The 20,763-nt window shown below is 43.7% G+C and overlaps 1 protein-coding gene across 4 annotated transcripts in view; it reads right to left on the bottom strand.

Annotated features, from left to right (window-relative positions):
* The window catches only part of col16a1 (collagen, type XVI, alpha 1), a 204,872-nt gene that overhangs the window by 124,946 nt on the left and 59,163 nt on the right, over positions 1–20,763 (bottom strand). For all 4 annotated transcript variants that reach the window (XM_061882490.1, XM_061882491.1, XM_061882492.1 and 1 more), the window contains exon 5: positions 671–794. In XM_061882490.1, coding sequence (XP_061738474.1) covers positions 671–794 — 124 coding nt within the window. The remainder of the gene's footprint in view (positions 1–670; positions 795–20,763) is intronic.

Below are 20,763 nucleotides of genomic sequence, written 5' to 3'. Positions count from 1 at the left end.
AACTTAAATCCTCTGGGAGGAAGAGCTGGTCCGATGCAACACAAATTAAAGCCTCAACGTCGATTCCATGTCGATTAATAGTGCAGCCCTAGTATAAATCTTCCAAATCTTAGAAAGTGTCAAGAAAGAGTAATATGTAGATGCAACCACCCCTTCAGAGGAGTCGAACGCACGCACCAAAAAGGAAGACGTACAGTAATAATTACACACAAGAGCAGTAACCTAATAAATCACTCCTAATGAGGGGAACTGGCCTCTATACATCATACATATTGAGTATTTAAATCTGGCTCCTAGTGATTATAAGTACTCGGAAGAAGCCCCTGTGCTTCATCATGCAACACACATGCATGAATAACAATGAAGGGGAAAAGAAAGTATAATGCAGGAGATGTTCCGAAGAATGAGCATGAGGATGTGAGGGCGCCAGGGATGGTTCAGACACAGAATAAAGGAATGAGTATTCACAAAGTTGATGACTATGCAAAAGGTGGGACAGGCAGAAGCATGAAAAAGTCGACAAAGGCAGCGGTATAAGACGTGAGGAGCAGCAGAAAGGATGGCGTAAGTGAGGGATGCATGGATAAAAGAGAAACGAGACGAGGCGAGGGAGGTAGGGATGTAAGAGGGTGACTACAAAGTATTCTGAGAAGCGAAAGAAACACTGCACCTGTGGGTATCCCTGGTCATCAGCTATCTGAATTAGGTAGGTGGTGTCCCTCAGGGCGGCCTTCTTTAACGCCAAGGTGAATATGAGAGTAAACTCCTCGGGAAGACCATCAGGAAAGACCTCGCTGCAACACAGAAAAGTTTCGAAGACTTTAGAAAGTAGTACACATCGCTTGAAAGCTTCACTAGCAAAAGTAGAAAAGTAAAGTCTGTTAAAGGCAGGAATCAGACAGCAAATCAACCTCATAGCACAACACAGCTGCAACCTTATTTTGGCTGGGAGAAAATTTGACGCATTCTGTTTTAGATTTGCAAACTTCCAAACAAAGTTTTGACTGAAATATATAAAGCAGAGCACATGGGAGGCAAGCTGTGAGCAAAGATCATACAAGGTGCAAGGTCTGCAGTGGTTCAAGACGTGATGAACAACCTAGTGTAAAACCCAACCCAATTAAATACATATCTATTGCTTCATTAAATGTGTGAAACTCAACACACACACGCACACAAACACACACACACACACATATATGTATACATACACGTATATGTATACACATACCAGTCGCAATCAAAAGTTTACATAGACTTATAAAGAACATAATGTCATGGATGTCTTGAGTTTCCAATAATATCTACAACTCTTATTTTTTTGTGATAGAGTGACAATCATGAAGTTTGATTCTTTTATGAATGTATTATGGGTCTACGGAAAATGTGAGCAAATGTGCTGGGTCAAAAGTATACATACAGCAATGTTAATATTTGCTTACATGTCCTTTGGCATGTTTCACTGCAATAAGGCGCTTTTGGTAGCCATCCACAAGCTTCTGCTTGAATTTTTAACCACTCCTCTTGACACAATTGGTGCAGCTAAGCTAAATTTGTTGGTTTTCTGACATGGACTTGTTTCTTCAGCATTGTCCACACATTTAAGTCAGGACTTAGGGAAGGCCATTCTGAAAACTTATTTTTAACCTGACTTACCTATTTCTTTATCACTTTTGACGTGCGTTTGGGGTCATTGTCCTGTTGGAACACCCAACTGCGCCCAAGACCCAACCTCCGAGCTGATGATTTTAGGTTGTCCTGAAGAATTTGGAGGTAATCCTCCTTTTTCATTGTCCCATTTACTCTCCGTAACAACACAGGCCCAGAACATAATACTACCACCACCATGCTTGACGGTGGCCGTGGCGTTCCTGGGATTAAAGGCCTCACCTTTTTTCTTCCAAACAATATTGCTGGGTAATGTGGCCAAACAGCTCCATTTTTGTTTCATCTGACCAAATAACTTTCCTCCAGAAGGTCTTATCTTTGTCCATGTGATGTCAGATGAAACAAAAATTGAGGAAGAATAGCTGCAATGGAGGTCCTAATAAACAAAACTAAATGATGACCATACCTCACAAGTCCACTTTTTGACCAAATGATGCAAAATCAGAAAGCTGTGGCATGAACGACCAGGGTTGTAATTCCCGACAGTTGCAAAGCATGAGAGGATTTATTCAGAAAGCTGCACACACGGTATATTAAAGAAAAGAACACACTATAGTGTCTCGGTCTCAACACAGCCAACTCAGACAGACAGCCACCCCACAGAGTTTGGGTTCTGTTGGAGGTTTCTTGCCCAGCGGGAGCTTTTCCTTGCCTCCGTTGCCAACCTCTTGCTCATTTGGGGTTCAGTTGTGTTTTCCTTGCACGAGGAGGCTGCTCATGGTGCACGCTCAACAACTTATGTTGCATATTGATGATACCGGTATATAGATGCGATTGACGTTCTGCACAATAAGGTAGGGGAATTCCACTTTCTTGCCTATAAGTAGATATAGTGCTATCCTAAATAGAGATGTATGAAGACGTATTTATCATAAGTACAAAAAGTGTTTAAAAAAAGAAGAAGCTTATTTTAATAAAGGCTTAGTGGCCACAGGCGTGGACAGAACCTTTTAGCTATTATTTCCAAAATTATGTACACTTCTGAATTGGGGTCTTATGGCCGCTTATGTGGTCACTTATACTGCCATCTGGTGGTGTTAGAAAAGTATAACATAGAATGGAATTTGGGGAAAAAAAGTGTAAAAATAAGAATTAGCATGTCACTAAACATGAATTACACGTTTGTGTACTTATGGACTTAAGTACATCATATTAAAATATGGTTCCTAGTGTTTATTCTAATTGGGGTCCAATAAGCCCAAATAGCAAAGAGAAATAAAAAAAAGTATGTAAAAAAAACAGCTTGGACCTTAATAGGTTCCATCCATCCATCCATCCATTTCCTACCGCTTATTCCCTTTCGGGGTCGCGGGGGGCGCTGGCGCCTATCTCAGCTACAATCGGGCGGAAGGCAGGGTACACTTAATAGGTTATGGTTGTGAAAATACCACAGTACTATTAAAAGTCAAGCATTAAAATTACCGTATATTCCGGGGTATAAGCCGCTACTTTTTTCCTACACTTTGAACCCTCATTTATGGATTTTTTTGTTTGCTGGAGGCAAAAATAAATATAGTAAAAAAAAAAAAAAAAGCAGAAACAATGTGTTTTATTGTTTATGCTATGGCATTATCTTTTGGACGAGTTTGCTTTTATTTTGTAATTTTCGCCATTTATCCGTAGTGCTTTTCAGTCTTTTAACCCAGTGGTTCTCAAATGGGGGTACGCGTACTCCTGGGGGTACTTGAAGGTATGCCAAGGGGTAAGTGAGATTTTTTAAAAATATTCTAAAAATAGCAACAATTCAAAAACCTTTTATAAATATATGTATTGAATAATACTTCAATAAAATATGAATATAAGATCATAAACTGTGAAAAAGAATGCAACAATGCAATATTCAGTGTTGACAGCTAGATTTTTTTGTGGACATGTTCCATAAGTATTTTAAAGATTTATTTTTTGTGAAGAAACGTTATTTAATATAATTAAGTTCATCAATCCAGATGGATCTCTATTGCAATCCCCAAAGATTAAGTTGATGATTGCTTCTATGTGTAGAAATCTGTATTTATAATTGAACCACTTGTTTATTTTTCAACAAGTTTTTAGTTATTTGTACATCTTTTTTTCCAAATAGTTCAAGAAAGACCACTACAAATGAGCAATATAACAATAACAATTTAATAAATCAGAAACTGATGACATAGTGCTGTATTTTACTTCTTTATCTCTTTTTTTCAACCAAAAATGCTTTGCTCTGATTAGGGGGTACTTGAATTAAAAAAATTTTCACAGGGGGTACATCACTGAAAAAAGGTTGAGAACCTCTGCTCTAGCCCGCCATAGCGTTTGTACTCATATTGATTCTTCATTAAACACTCCAAGCAACATTTGTAAATTTCACAGTACAACTAAAACTGTTTGTACTTACTAAACCGTCCCATGTGTGATGTCTGTAGAAGTACTTTAACTGCAGATGAAAATGAGCTATTTAGCTATAATCTGGCGCAGAACATATCTGTCTTTGATCTTATTGTTTCTGTGCATTGTCCCTTTAAATAAAGACTAAACTAAACTGAAACAGAAAAAGGATTTTCATGCATAATTGTACGCTCTATCATAAAGTAATGACGCTGTCGTCCTAATATACTAACACGACAATGTCTGTGTGAGTATTAGTAACTTTCAAAGGCGTTGTTTCAGTTTCACAAATTTCTTACTAAATTCACCGAGAGAGATAGCTTTTGCAGCTCGTGGGTCCATGAGAATGACTTCTGTTTTGTTTGATGATCCGTTTTACTGCCGTGTTACAGACACCGTTGGGAAACAGTTAAGGTTTTACAGAATCTTTTGGTGTTTATATTTCACAATGTTTGTATCTGCGGCTTATAATCCGGTAAGGCCAATATGTAGAACAATATTTTTACCCCCTACAATTTAGTGGGAGCGACAAATAAACCGGTGTGCTCTATAGTCCGGAAAATACGGTATGTGCCTTTGAGCTTTTGCAAAATTTAAACTACTTTCGGATGCAAATGCGATTCTCAGATGTGCTTGTGGGTAAAATGATAAGGTCTGTGTGAGCTATTTTTTTTTTATATCCAATGATTGTTTTGCTTATTTCCGTTTATTTTCTACCGCTCATATAGTGGCTCCAGCCAGCATTACAATGCAAAGCACACCGCGAGTAAGTAACCCTTTGGCTCTAATTTTCATGGCAGATACAGCCCAGCAAGCCGCATCCCTCACTTTTGGTCAAGGGCATCTAAACAAACAAATTCACACAGACATTTATTCACTGCATGAAGGTGTATTGAGGGATGAAGTGTTCACCAAAAACCCCAGCAAAACACAGGTTCACTGAGGTGGCAAACACCATGAGATATTTTCTCGTCCTATGTTTTTTTTCAGTACACGTACACATCGAATGACCCATGGTGCCAGGTGGTTTTCTACCCCTTGAAGTCTGGTGACAGTGATTTATGACAAAGGAAAGATCCAAGAGAAAACATCCAGCTAGACTATGTCAAAAAAATGTGAGGATTGGTAGAAATAAAGGTGAGGAAAGGAGAATGGCGTCAAAGTTAGACTGGGTGAGAGTTTTGTAAAAACTCCAAACTGTCACAATTTTATCTAAAATACATAGAGGACCTTAAAGGCCTACTGAAACCCACTACTACCAACCACGCAGTCTGATAGTTTATACATCAATGATGAAATATTAACATTGCAACACATGCCAATACGGTCTTTTTAGTTTACTAAATTGCAATTTTAAATTTCCCCGCAGTTTCTTGTTGAAAACGTTGCGGAATGATGACGTGTACGCGTGACGCCACGGGCTGTTAGGAAATAATAGCGCTGCGCACACACACAGCTAAAAGTCGTCTGCTTTAACCGCATAATTACACAGTATTTTGGACATCTGTGTTGCTGAATCTTTTGCAATTTGTTCAATTAATAATGGAAAAGTCAAAGTAGAAAAATGGTGTTGGGAAGCCTTTAGCCACACAAACACATGGTAATTCCTTGTTTAAAATTCCCAGAGGTGAAGCTTTACTATGGATCACAGCGGTCAAACGAACATGGATCCCGACCAAATGTAGACCAGGAGTTTTCGGTGAGAAAATTGTGGTAAAAAGTCGCTACTTACCGGAGATCAGCTGAGCTTGTGCCGTCCATAATGCTGCCGTCGACTTCCATCAGACACTGGCCTCAAGACACCCGTGGATACACCCTTCCGACTATCAGGTACTAGTAAACTCACTAAAACACTAGCAACACAATAGAAAGATAAGGGATTTCCCAGAATTATCCTGGTAAAATGTGTCTAAAAACATCTGAATCCGTCCCAGTGCAATCGCGTTTTTTTTTAACTTGATTTTTTTTTTTTCTAGTCCGTCGCTATTAATATCCTCAAACACGAATCTTTCATCCTCGCTCAAATTAATGGGGAAACTGTCGTTTTCTCGGTCCGAATAGCTCTTTTTGTTGGAGGCTCCCATTAAAAACAATGTGAGGAGCCCTCAACGGGTGACGTCATCGTCTGCGACTTCCGGTAAAGGCAGGGCTTTTCTGTTAGCGACCAAAAGTTGCAAACTTTATCGTGGATGTTCTCTACTAAATCCTTTCAGTAAATATATGGCAATTTCGCGAAATGATTAACTATGACACTTAGAATGGACCTCCTATCCCCGTTTAAGTCAAAAAATCTCATTTCAGTACGCTTTAAGAACATGTTTGTGATACCACAACACAAGTTGATTTTATTTTTTGGGGCGCCAAAACAGTGAGAAAATCTGTGCGCATTGAAAAAAAAAACACTCTTTTTGAAAATCTCCACTTTGGGGCAGGCATTGAATAGGCAGCCCAGGAACCCCTACGGTCTCCTGGTCAGATCCAATCCCGGGGAACCCTGCAGTGTGTCCCTTGTGAAGAAGAATATAGTCTTCAAAAATTGAACTGGCTTGATGTCGCATAAACCGGACGTGAAGTAAAAGTGAACGTTCAATTTGACTTTATCAATAAAAAAAAAGGCGAAAACTTTCACCAATTAAAAAAAAAAAAAAAAAAAAGGACAGAACAAGATTTAACGTTTCTTCTGCCAAGAAAATATAGTATGTGTCAATGTATTTTTTGTTACATTTTTCAATGAAACTTGGTTAAAAGATTTCAGTGTGTGTATACACCAACATAATTCCTGGATGCGGCCACCGCTGCTGCTCACTGCTCCCCTCACCTCCCAGGGGGTGATCCAGGGTGATGGGTCAAATGCAGAGAATAATTTCGCTACACCTAGTGTGTGTGCGACAATCATTGGTACTTTAACTGAACATACCATATTTCCTTGAATTGCCGCCGGGGCGCTGATTGATTTAAAACCTCTTCTCACTCCGACGCTTACCAAAGGCATGCGGTAAATTTAGGTTTGCGCTTATAAATTTGAGTGTGATGTAAGGATACGTAATGAAAAGCACATGTAATAAAAAAAACATTATTATGGTTTTACCTTTAGTTATAAAGGAAGTCCATTTGCAGCTCCTTCTGATCAAAAGCATCGATAACTTTATAGAAGTCTTCCTTATATTTCTTCAGTTTTAAAAGTCTCTCTGTCTCGATGGAGATCTTCCTTTATTACCCCCTGCTTCGATTGAAAGTCCAGTTAAGAAAACTGTTTTATTTTAGATATGTAATCCTCCATCTTATAAGTGAGAGGAAAAAATAAACGATCGCTGCTCACTGTTGCTGCTTGTTGTCACTTCTTCTGCAGCCGAGTAGTCGCAAGAAGGATCACTAGCGCCCTCTACCACCAGGAAGCGGGAGTCATTTAATGACTCATATTTGACACACACAGCTACGGTATATTAATAAAACATAGCTGCTTAATGTTCTTTTTAGCATATTCAATAGCTTGGACCTTAAATCTTACTCTAGCTCTTAATCTTCTTTCCTTTATGCGATTTCAAATGATGGAAATCAGCCTCCTCCAATTTAAAAATGATGGCAGGTGAAGTGTCACTCGTGACGTGACGAGTTTGACCCGGCGGAAATTCTAGGTATTGGTCAATTATTTTGTGAAACGAGTTTCACCCGGCAGTAATTCTAGGCAGGCGCATACTAAATACCCGGCGGCAATTAAAGGAAATACGGTATGTTGTAAACAGTCAACAATACCGCGATAATCTATCAATCCATTTTCTAACGCTTGTCCCTTTCAAGGTCGATACCGCGATACTGATAACCGTTATATAACTTGTGAAGCATGTCCAAAACAGATACAACCATGACCATAGTTAGCATGACATTTTGTACTAACTTGGCTTCAAAGATTACACTCTGGACTTCATTAAAAGCAATCTGGGCACTGGAAAGAAAGTGAAAATCGATATTTATATCCTTTTTTGATGATGCTAATCCTGTCCCGAGTTAAAGCTAACCTGCAGGTGGTTCAGGTTGGAACCTGTCGGAATATAAAGGTTCTGTTTTTCACTCATCCACACCCACACATTGCTTATTTATACCCGCAGACAGTTTGGTTCTGCTTTTCAAAATGCCTCTGACATTAATTCCTGGCAACCATTAATACTGCAATCAGCCTCATAAAACATGTTCAATGAATAAACAAACAAAATTGTCATGCAAGGCAGTTGATCTTGCCTTAGATCCCAGTGGATGTTTGGCCTGGAGGCTTTTTCTCTGTGCTGAATTGTATATCACAGCGCTAATACATGTGAAATTCTTTGATTGCTATCTGGACCGCAAGCCATAATATCACAGAATTGCATTCCCCCCCTCTAGACGCACTCGAGCTACATAAAAGAAACTGGCCTGAAGCAATTAAATCTTGTTTTGCTGAGCGCTGCCCATTTCACAGAGACGGCCCAGGAAACAAGTGTCTCCCTGTGACTGTCACTCATTCGCGTGTGAGTGGATTATCCTCTGATACAAAGCAAACCATTAGTCTCAGATAAATGTACGCGCATTTCAGCCCTCACATGCTTAGAAATTAAAAAGCAGCTGGAGGGACTGTATGTTTATATAACGGCAACAGAGGCTTCGCTACACATTCCGTGGCCTGTCCCCAGACCATGGCACAAGAAGACATCCATCCACCTTCTTCTGCTTATCCGAGGTCAGGTACGGGGGGCAGCAGCCTAAGCAAAGAAGCCCAGACTTCCCTCTCCCCAGACACTTCATCCAGCTCTTCCCGGGGGATTCCGAGGCGTTCCTAGGCCAGCCGGGAGACATAGTTTTCCCAACATGTCCTGGGTCTTCCCCGTGGCCTCCTACCGGTTGGATGTGCCCTAAACACCTCCCTCATTAGGCGTTCGGCTGGCATCAGATGCCCGAACCACCTCATCTGGTTCCTCTCGGATGGCAGAGCTTCTCACCCTATCTCTAAGCGAGAGACCCGCCCCACCGGCGGAGGAAACTCATTTCGGCCACTTGTACCCGTGATTTTATCATTTCAGTCATAACCCTAATCTCATGACCATAGGTGAGGATGGGAACGTAGATCTTCAGGTAAATTGAGAACTCAGCTCCTTCTTCACCACAACGGATCGATACAGCGTCCGCATTACTGAAAACGCCGCACCGATCCGCCTGTCGATCTCACCATCCACTCTTCCCTCACTCGTGGACAAGACTGCTAGGTACTTGAACTCCTCCACTTGGGGCAGGGTCTCCTCCCCAACCCGGATATGGCACTCAAACCTTTTCCGGGCGAGAACCATGGACTGGGACTTGGAGGTGCTGATTCCCATTCCGGTCGCTTCACACTCGGCTGCGAACCGATCCAGTGAGAGCTGAAGATCCTGGCCAGATGAAGCCATCAGGACCACATCATCTGCAAAAAGAATCCGACAACCACCAAACCGGATCCCCTAGAAATTCTGTCCATAAAAGTTATGAACAGAATGGGTGATAAAAGGCAGCCTTGGCGGAGTCCAATGTGACCAAGCTCTGACACTGATCATACAGAGAGCGGACCGCCACAATCAGACAGTCCGATACCCCACACTCTCTGAGTACTTCCCACAGGACTTCCCGAGGGACACGGTCGAATGCCTTCTCCAAGTCCACAAAGAACATGTAGACTGGTTGGGCAAACTCCCATGCACCCTCAAGGACCCTGCCGAGAGTACAGAGCTGGTCCACTGTTCCACGACCAGTGGAATAAGTCAATGAGACGTATGGGATCAAATCATTGCATGCATGTAAACTTGTGCAGCTTGAACAGATAAACACGGTCCAAAATTCCGTAAACTCTCAACACTTTGAACATCATTTGCTCCCTAAAGTAAAAAAACTATTGTGTTTGAAGGCCAGGCCAATTACAGTCTAGAAAGGGAAGAAGGGAAAATTCACCTGAAAAGTATCCGTCACGCTCACAACTGCATTTTATGAAGTCCAATCTGAATATAGCATTAAGACAAACAACACATATACATTTTGAATCAGACATTGTTAAAATAATCATGTATATATATTATCACAGAAACTTCAGTATGCTTAAAGTCTGTAGCTATAGTTATTAGCTATTGAGCTCAAGCTGCATTTTTTTCTATCTGTGTAAGGACCAAACTTCTTGTCTAAGAGGTGGCCTCAGCAACAGATGTTATCTTCAGCCAAGGACTTGGACCTCAACGAAGATAAGATGACAGCTCGCAGACAAAGCAGAAACAAGGAAATCACTAGGCCCTCAACACATTCTGTCACGTATTGTGCGTACTGGACCTGCGTTGCATAATACATGTGACCACTCCTTTTAGAGGTGGCCTCACTGATGTTGACTGTGGAACTCCTGAATAAATAGAGGGACGCGGGAGCTGAACCTTAGAGCGTAGGGCGAGACTGTGACTAAGTGTGCAGCTCCATGCGTTCTCCTCATGAGCTAAATTGAACTCTGTCTCTGCATGGTTCCTTGCTTCTTGTCTGATTATTAGAAGTCATTAGTGTTTGAACCTGACAGACATATTTTAAAAATCTAATTTTGCGTGAATAAAATTATATTTATGACAAAACCAAAGAGGGACAAGCTAAGGATTTAAAGTCTATATGAATTGAAGGTAACAAAGACAGGCACTAAAAACAGTACTGGCCACACCGTCACCTGGGTGGCATTCTCTAAGGGCAAAACTTGGGGAAAAAAAATGTTTTGTTATACGATAAAACTACTCTATGTGCCCATGACAAACAATATGTGACACACTTGAAAAAAGTGCCTCATTGGACCAAGAGAATGTTTTGCGGACAGATTTATTAGGCCGTAGAGTGAGCAGCGCTAGCAGCAGTGGACAGACTGATAAACTACTCAGCGTTGACCCAATTGTCATGTTGTGAAAAGTGCTTTATCGCTGACTAGAAAGAGGCAGAGCTGTCTGAGAAGCAGTTATAACTCAGCTGTCAAGGCGGCGCATAACTGCTACTATTGACATTTCAAACACATCTCGTGTTTTAACAATGTAAACACCCCGGGCAGTGAAAATAATGTTGTGCAAATGTTCATCCATTAAACCCTTCACTGCGACCGCTCCTACTTCACGGGTGTAGGGAGGGGAGCCTATCTCAGTGGGCATGCAACATCCGGAAGAGGTGAGTGCACCCCTCACATTTCTCAGGAACAGAGGTCTTCAATGGATTCCAGGACAAGGGCCCCCAAATTGATGGAGAGAATGAGCGGGGGCCCACTACATAAGTGTGCTGTCGGAAATTATGATTGTATTTTACATTATAAAAAATGGATGGATGGATGGATGGTCCTAAAAGGTAATTTATCGTGCAATACCAGCGAGTAACAGTGCATAAAAAATAATTCACACCTGAATTCTGATTACTATTAACCGCAATTGTAAATCAAATTATTATTTTAAATTATTGATAAAAGGCCTACTGAAACCCACTACTACCGACCACGCAGTCTGATAGTTTATATATCAATGATGAAATATTAACATTGCAACACATGCCATTACGGACGGTTTAGTTGATTAAATTACAATTTTAAATTTCCCGCGGAGTTTCTTGTTGAAAATGTCGCGGAATGATGACTCGTGCGCGTGATGTCACGGACTGTAGAGGACATATAAGCGCAGCACCATTTGCGGCTAAAAGTCGTCTCTTTTCATCGCGCAATTAAACAGTATTCTGGACATCTGGGTTGCTGAATCTTTTGCAATTTGTTCAATTAATAATAGAGAAGTCAAAGTAGAAAGATGGAGGTGGGAAGCTTTAGCCTTTAGCCGCACAAACACACAGTGTTTCCTTGTTTAAAATTCCCGGAGGTGAAGCTTTACAGTGGATCAGAGCGGTCAAGCGAACATGGTTCCCGACCACTTGTCAACCGGCAGGTTTCGGTGAGAAAATTGCGATAAAAAGTCGCCTCTTACCGGAGCTCAGTTGAGCTTGCACCGTCCATGCAGCTGCCGTCTACTTCCTTCAGAGACTGGCGTCAAGACACCCGTGGACACACCCCTCCGACTATCAGGTACTATTTAATCTCACTAAAATACTAGCAACACAATAGAAAGATAAGGGATTTCCCAGAATTATCCTAGTAAATGTGTCTAAAAACATCTGAATCCGTCCCAATGCAATCGCCTTTTTTTTTTTAAACTTTATTTTATTTTTTTTAATTTATTTTTCTATTCCTTCGCTATCAATATCATCATCAACGAATCTTTCATCCTCGCTCAAATTAACGGGGAAATTGTCGTTTTCTCGGTCCGAATAGCTCTTTTTGTTGGAGGCTCCCATTATAAACAATGTGAGGACGTGAGGAGCCCTCACCCCTAGTGACGTCATCGTCTGCGACTTCCGGTAAAGGCAAGGCTTTTTTATTAGCGACCAAAAGTTGCGAACTTTATCGTCGATGTTCTCTACTAAATTATTTCAGCAAAAATATGGCAATATCGCAAAATGATCTTGTATGACACATAAAATGGACCTGCTATACCCGATTAAATAAAAAAATATCATTTCAATAGACCTTTAAATATATACACATACATATTATGGGTGTGCATCTATACCAGGGTTGTACGGTATACCGGTACAAATATAGTATTGTGGTACTAATGAATAAAAAACAGCACTATACTCAATTTGAAAAGTACCCCTTACCCATTTAAATGTTTTATTTAATTTTTTTAACGGGTTTGAAGACCACATGACAGTGCTGGTTTTACGAGCAGAGGAGCATGTTCAGCAGCGCAGGATCACAGAGTACTTACAAGCAACCACAGTGTGTAGACCAGACCTGGGCAAATTAAGGCCCGGGGGCCGCATGCGACCCTTTAAGCTTTTCTATCTGGCCGGCTGGACATTCCCAAATAATTGTTTTGGATCTTTAAGATGGAAAGTGTAGCTGCCGTTATGATGTGCAGTGATGTTTTCAAATGACCGTAAGTTTTGAACTATACAAAGTATGTAAATGGTTGGAATATGCGCTTCTGGATGATAAGCAAATAACTATAGTAATCTAATGAGTTACTATGGTAATCTAATGTGTGTCAGGGACAGACGCGGAAGGATATTTTTACAACAAAGTTCTAAAGCTTAGTGATGGATCACATAAATCATATTGTAGGTGGGTTTATTTTTACCCTTCGCGTTCATTTTTCGCTGTGTTTGTTGCATTTTTGTTGCATTTTGCTTGATTGTAAAGTATTTCGATCGAGAGGGGTTGTGACATTCTTCTGTTGTCAATATTCAGGGTTTTATCCCTCAAACATTTTTGCTGTTTAAATGTGCAATACAAATAAAGTTCATTCATTCATTCACCAGTGTGAGCGGCACCGGGGGCAAAGGGTGAAATGTCCTGCCCAAAGACACAACGGCAGCGACTGCTCGCTATCTTACAAACCCCGTTTCCATATGAGTTGGGAAATTGTGTTAGATGTAAATATAAACGGAAAACAATTATTTGCAAATCATTTTCAACCCATATTCAGTTGAATATGCTACAAAGACAACATATTTGATGTTCAAACTGATAAACATTTTTTTTGTTGCAAATAATCATTAACTTTAGAATTTGATGCCAGCAACACGTGACAAAGAAGTTGGGAAAGGTGGCAATAAATACTGATAAAGTTGAGAAATACTCATCAAACACTTATTTGGAACATCCCACAGGTGTGCAGGCTAATTGGGAACAGGCGGGTGCCATGATTGGGTATAAAAGCAGCTTCCATGAAATGCTAAGTAATTCAAAAACAAGGATGGGAGGAGGGTCACCAATTTGTAAGAAAATTGCCGAACAGTTTTAGAACAACATTTCTCAACGAGCTATTGCAAAGAATTTAGGGATTTTACCATCTACAGTCCGTAAAATCAACAAAAGGTTTAGAGAATCTGGAGAAATCACTGCACGTAAGCGGTGATATTACGGACCTTTGATCTCTCAGCGGTACTGCATCAAAAACCAACATCAGTGTGTAAAGGATATCACCACATGGGCTCAGGAACACTTCATAAAACCACTGTCAGTAACTACAGTTGGTCGCTTCATCTGTAAGTGCAAGTTAAAACTCTGCTAAGAAAAGCAAAACCGATTTATCAACAACACCAAGGAACATCACTATCTTTGCTGGGCCTGAGCTCATCTAAGATGGACTGATGCAAAGTGGAAAAGTGTTCTGTGGTCTTACGAGTCCATATGTGCACTTGGCACCAGGACACCCTAGGCCGCAGTTCCATGATCGACTTTGTAGTTGTGTCATCGGATTTGCGGCCTTATGTTTTGGACACTCGGGTGAAGAGAGGGGCGGAGCTTTCTACCGATCACCACCTGGTGGTGAGTTGGCTGCGATGGTGGGGGAGGATGCCGGACAGACCTGGCAGGCCCAAACGCATTGTGAGGGTCTGCTGGGAACGTCTGGCAGAGTCTCCTGTCAGAGAGAGTTTCAATTCACACCTCCGGGAGAACTTTGAACATGTCACGAGGGAGGTGCGGGACATTGAGTCCGAGTGGACCATGTTCCGAACCTCTATTGTCGAGGCGGCTGATTGGAGCTGTGGCCGCAAGGTTGTTGGTGCCTGTCGTGGCGGTAATCCCAGAACCCGTTGGTGGACACCAGCAGTGAGGGATGCCGTCAAGCTGAAGAAGGAGTCCTATCGGGTTCTTTTGGCTCATAGGACTCCGGAGGCAGTGGACGGGTACCGACGGGCCAAGCGGTGTGCAGCTTTAGCGGTCGCGGAGGCAAAAACTCGGACATGGGAAGAGTTCGGGGAAGCCATGGAAAACGACTTCCGGACGGCTTCGAAGCGATTCTGGACCACCCTACGGCGCCTCAGGAAGGGGAAGCAGTGCACTATCAACACCGTGTATGGTGCGGATGGTGTTCTGCTGACTTCGACTGCGGATGTTGTGGATCGGTGGAGGGAATACTTCGAAGACCTCCTCAATCCCACCAACACGTCTTTCTTTGAGGAAGCGGTGCCTGGGGAATCTGTAGTGGACTCTCCTATTTCTGGGGCTGAGGTCGCTGAGGTAGTTAAAAAGCTCCTCGGCGGCAAGGCCCCGGGGGTGGATGAGATCCGCCCGGAGTTCCTTAAGGCTCTGGATGCTGTGGGGCTGTCTTGGTTGACAAGACTCTGCAGCATCGCGTGGACATCGGGGGCGGTACCTCTGGATTGGCAGACCGGGGTGGTGGTCCCTCTCTTTAAGAAGGGGGACCGGAGGGTGTGTTCCAACTATCGTGGGATCACACTCCTCAGCCTTCCCGGTAAGGTTTATTCAGGTGTACTGGAGAGGAGGCTTCGCCGGATAGTCGAACCTCGGATTCAGGAGGAACAGTGTGGTTTTCGTCCTGGTCGTGGAACTGTGGACCAGCTCTATACTCTCGGCAGGGTTCTTGAGGGTGCATGGGAGTTTGCCCAACCAGTCTACATGTGCTTTGTGGACTTGGAGAAGGCATTCGACCGTGTCCCTCGGGAAGTCCTGTGGGGAGTGCTCAGAGAGTATGGGGTATCGGAATGTCTTATTGTGGCAGTCCGCTCCCTGTATGATCAGTGTCAGAGCTTGGTCCGCATTGCTGGCAGTAAGTCGGACACGTTTCCAGTGAAGGTTGGACTCCGCCAAGGCTGTCCTTTGTCACCGATTCTGTTCATAACTTTTATGGACAGAATTTCTAGGCCCAGCCAAGGCGTTGAGGGGTTCCGGTTTGGTGGCCACGGGATTAGGTCTCTGCTTTTTGCAGATGATGTAGTCCTGATGGCTTCATCTGGCCGGGATCTTCAGCTCTCACTGGATCGGTTCGCAGCCGAGTGTGAAGCGACCGGAATGAGAATCAGCACCTCCAAGTCCGAGTCCATGGTTCTCGCCCGGAAAAGGGTGGAGTGCCATCTCCGGGTTGGGGAGGAGATCCTGCCCCAAGTGGAGGAGTTCAAGTACCTAGGAGTCTTGTTCACGAGTGGGGGAAGAGTGGATCGTGAGATCGACAGGCGGATCGGTGCGGCGTCTTCAGTAATGCGGACGTTGTATCGATCCGTTGTGGTGAAGAAGGAGCTGAGCCGGAAGGCAAAGCTCTCAATTTACCGGTCGATCTACGTTCCCATCCTCACCTATGGTCATGAGCTTTGGGTCATGACCGAAAGGATAAGATCACGGGTACAAGCGGCCGAAATGAGTTTCCTCCGCCGGGTGGCGGGGCTCTCCCTTAAAGATAGGGTGAGAAGCTCTGCCATCCGGGAGGAGCTCAACGTAAAGCCGCTGCTCCTCCACATCGAGAGGAGCCAGATGAGGTGGTTCGGGCATCTGGTCAGGATGCCACCCGAACGCCTCCCTAGGGATGTGTTTAGGGCACGTCCAGCTGGTAGGAGGCCACGGGGAAGACCCAGGACACGTTGGGAAGACTATGTCTCCCGGCTGGCCTGGGAACGCCTCGGGATCCCCCGGGAAGAGCTAGACGAAGTGGCTGGAGATAGGGAAGTCTGGGCTTCCCTGCTTAGGCTGCTGCCCCCGCGACCCGACCTCGGATAAGCGGAAGATGATGGATGGATGGATGGATGGATGGTCTTACGAGTCCACATTTCAAATTATATTTGGAAACTGTGGACGTGGTGTCCTCCGGAACAAAGAAGAAATTAACGATCCGGATTTTTATAGGCGCAAAGTTTAAAAGCCAGCATCTGTGATGGTATGGGGGTGTATTAGTGCCCAAGGCATGGGTAACTTACACATCTGTGAAGGCACCATTAATGCTGAAAGGTCCATACAGGTTTTGGAACAACATATGTTGTCATCCAAGCAACGTTATCATGGACGCCACCTGTCTCCCATCGAAAATGTGTGGCGCATTATGAAGCGTAAAATTCGACAGCGGAGACCCCGGACTATTGAACGACTAAAGCTCTACATAAAACAAGAATGAAGAAGAATTCCGCTTTCAAAGCTTCAACAATTAGTTTCCTCAGGTCCCAAACGTTTATTGAGTGTTGTTAAAAGAATAGGTGGTGAACATGCCCTTTCCCAACTACTTTGGCACATATTGCAGCCATTAATTCTAAGTTAATTATTATTTGCAAAAAAAAAAAAGTTTATGAGTTTGAACATCAAATATCTTGTCTTTGTAGTGCATTCAATTGAATATGGGTTGAAAAGGATTTGCAAATCATTGTATTCCGTTTATATTTACATCGAACACAATTTCCCAACTCATATAAGGGACGGTGTGGCACAGTGGGAGAGTGGCCGTATGCAACCCGAGCGTCCCTGGTTCAATTCCCACCTAGTACAAACCTCGTCATGTCCGTTGTGTCCTGAGCAAGACACTTCACCCTTGCTCCTGATGGGTGCTGGTTAGCGCCTTGCATGGCAGCTCCCCCCATCAGTGTGTGAATGTGTGTGTGAATGGGTAAATGTGGAAGTAGTGTCAAAGCGCTTTGAGTACCTTGAAGGTAGAAAAGCGCTATACAAGTACAACCCATTTATCATTTATTTATATGAAAACAGTGTTTGTAAATACTAATACAAGTACAATATAGTTATATTTTCATTTTAGTCACATCAACTATATGACAGCATGTTGGTTTAATGTTCACTTGCATATAAAGACATTTACCTATGCAGTGGCCTAGTGGTTAGAGTGTCCGCCCTGAGATCGGTAGGTCGTGACTTCAAACCCCGGCCAAGTCATACAAAAGACTATAACAATGGGACCCGTTACCTCCCTGCTTTGCACTCAGCATTATGGGTTGGAAATGGGGGTTATCCATCCATCCATCCATTTTCTACCGCTTATTCCCTTTCGGGGTCGCGGGGGGCGCTGGCGCCTATCTCAGCTATATAATCAAAAATGATTCCCGGGCGCAGCACCCCTGCTGCCTACTACTCCCCTCACCTCCCAGGGGGTGATCAAGAGTGATGGGTCAAATGCAGAGAATAATTTCGCCACATCTAGTATGTGTGTGACAATCATTGGTACTTTAACTTTTTAACTTTAACTTATATCCATCCATTCATTTTCTTCCGCTTATCCAAGGTCGGGTCGCGGGGGCAGCAGCCTAAGTAGGGAAGCCCAGACTTCCCTCTCCCCAGACACTTCGTCCAGCTCTTCCCGGGGAATCCCGAGGCGTTCCCAGGCCAGCCGGGAGACATAGCCTTCCCAACGTGTCCTGGGTCTTCCCCGTGGCCTCCTGCCGGTCGGACGTGCCCTAAACACCTCCCTAGGGAGGCGTTCGGGTGGCATCCTGAGCAAATGCCCGAACCACCTCATCTGGCTCCTCTCAATGTGGAGGAGCAGTGGCTTTAATCTGAGTTCCTCAGCCTATCTCTAAGGGAGAGCCCCGCCACCCGGCGGAGGAAACTCATTTCGGCCGCTTGTACCCATGATCTTGTCCTTTCGGTCATGACCCAAAGCTCATGACCATAGGTGAGGATGGGAACGTAGATCGACCGGTGAATTGAGAGCTTTGCCTTCCGGCTCAGCTCCTTCTTCACCACAATGGCTCGATACAGCGTTTGCATTACTGAAGACGCCGCACCGATCCGCCTGACGATCTCGCCATCCACTCTTCCCTCACTCGTGAACAAGAGTCCTAGGTACTTTAACTCCTCCACTTGGGGTAGGGTCTCCTCCCCAACCCGGAGATGGCACTCCAACCTTTTCCGGGCGAGAACCTTGGACTGGGACTTGGAGGTGCTGATTCTCATCCCAGTCGCTTCACACTCGGCTGCGAACAGATCCAGTGAGCGCTGAAGATCCTGGCCATATGAAGCCATCAGGACCACATCATCTGCAAAAAGCAGAGACCGAATCCTGCGGCCACCAAACCGGATCCTCTGGAAATTCTGTCCATCAAAGTTATGAAAAGAATGGGTGACAAAGGGCAGCCTTGGCGGAGTCCAACCCTAGTTATATTTTCATTTTATTCACATCAACTATGTGACAGTGGGTTGGTTCAATGTTCATTTGCATTGAAATAAATTTATATTCGTGGGAAAATTGTGGACGGAATTAGAAAGAAAATATCCATCCATTTTTTTAATTTTGTCCCGTTCGGGGTCGCGGGGTGTGCTAGAGCCTATCTCAGCTGCATTCGGGCGGAAGGCGGAGTACACCCTGGACAAGTCGCCAACTCATCGCAGGGCCAAAACAGATAGACAGACAACGTTCACACTCACATTCAAACACTACGGACCATTTAGTGTTACCGCGACCCCAAAAAGGGACAAGCAGTAGAAAATGGATGGATGGATGGCAATCAACCTATCCGCAGGTGCATGTTTTTGGGGGTGGTTGGAAGCCGGAGTACCCGGAGGGAACCCACCCAGTCACGGGGAGAACATGCAAACTCCACGCATAAAGATCCCGAGCACGGAATTGAACCCAGGACAACTCAGGACCTTCGTATTGTGAGGCACATGCACTAACCCCTCTACCACCGTGCTGCCAAAAGAGAAACAAAACAAAAAAAACTATATATATATATATATATATATATCTCAATCAATCAATCAATGTTTATTTATACAGCCCTAAATCACAAATGTCTCAAAGGACTGTAAAAACTTCTACGACTACGACATCCTTGGAAGAACCCACATAAGGGCAAGTAAAACTCACACCCAGTGGGCAAGGAGAACTATGAGAACCTTGGAGAGCACCTCAAATGTGGGCAACCCCCCCCAAAAGCAATGGATGTCGAGCGGGTCTAACATGATACTGTGAAAGTTCAATCCATAGTGGCTCCAACACAGCTGCGAGAGTTCAGTTCAAAGCGGATCCAAGACAGCAGCGAGAGTCCCGTCCACAGGAAACCATCCCAAGCGGAGTCGGATCAGCATCGTAGAGATGTCCCCAACTGATACACAGGCGAGCGGTCCATCCTGGGTCCCGACTCTGGACAGCCAGTACTTCATATACTTTACTTTATATTATATATATATATATATATATATATATATATATATATATATATATATATATATATATATATAAAAAACAAAACGAAAAACAATAACACTAAATTGCCCCAGTGTGTAAATGTGAGTGTGAATACTTCTGTGTTGGCCACTCGTCCATGGTCTACTCGACCTCCCGCCCGAGTGCAGCTTGGATAGGCTCCAGCCCTCCTTGCCACCCCGAGAGGGACAAGCAATAAAAAAATTGATGGACGGATGCCAAAAATTGCATGACCTCCCTGCAGAACATCTGCGGACCCACTGAGGGTCGTAGATCCAATGTTGAAGACCTCTGCTCAGCCTATAAACACTAAAATATCTGCGCGAGTAGTCTGTGTCAAAAATAAGAAGCAATACAGACCAACCGAAAAGAAGTCGACATAAGCCGATGTGGTATCAATATCTGGCAACACAAGTGAGTACCCCTCACAGTAAACATGTCCACATTGTGTCAGGAGTGTCAATATTTAATATGAGCACTATTGTTATCCAGCATTGCCTTAGGAGTCACCAGAACTGCACAAGTCATTCCTGCAATCCTCTTCCTCTCCTCCATGATGAGAGCACTGATGCGCTGGTGGATGTTACACACCTTGATCTCCGCCACCTTCCGCATGAGAATGCTGGTCAGGGGCTCAGATACGCCTGCTCCATCCATCACCTTCAGCTTCCCCGGCAGGGCTCTTGTCATCTGGGAGGTGTGTTGGGGCTCATTATCATGTTGGAAAACTGCCATGCCTCTC

Source organism: Nerophis ophidion, linkage group LG21 (genome assembly GCF_033978795.1).
Source record: "Nerophis ophidion isolate RoL-2023_Sa linkage group LG21, RoL_Noph_v1.0, whole genome shotgun sequence".
Taxonomy (NCBI): Eukaryota; Metazoa; Chordata; class Actinopteri; order Syngnathiformes; family Syngnathidae; genus Nerophis; species Nerophis ophidion.
This window is presented reverse-complemented; position numbering and strand designations above follow the sequence as displayed.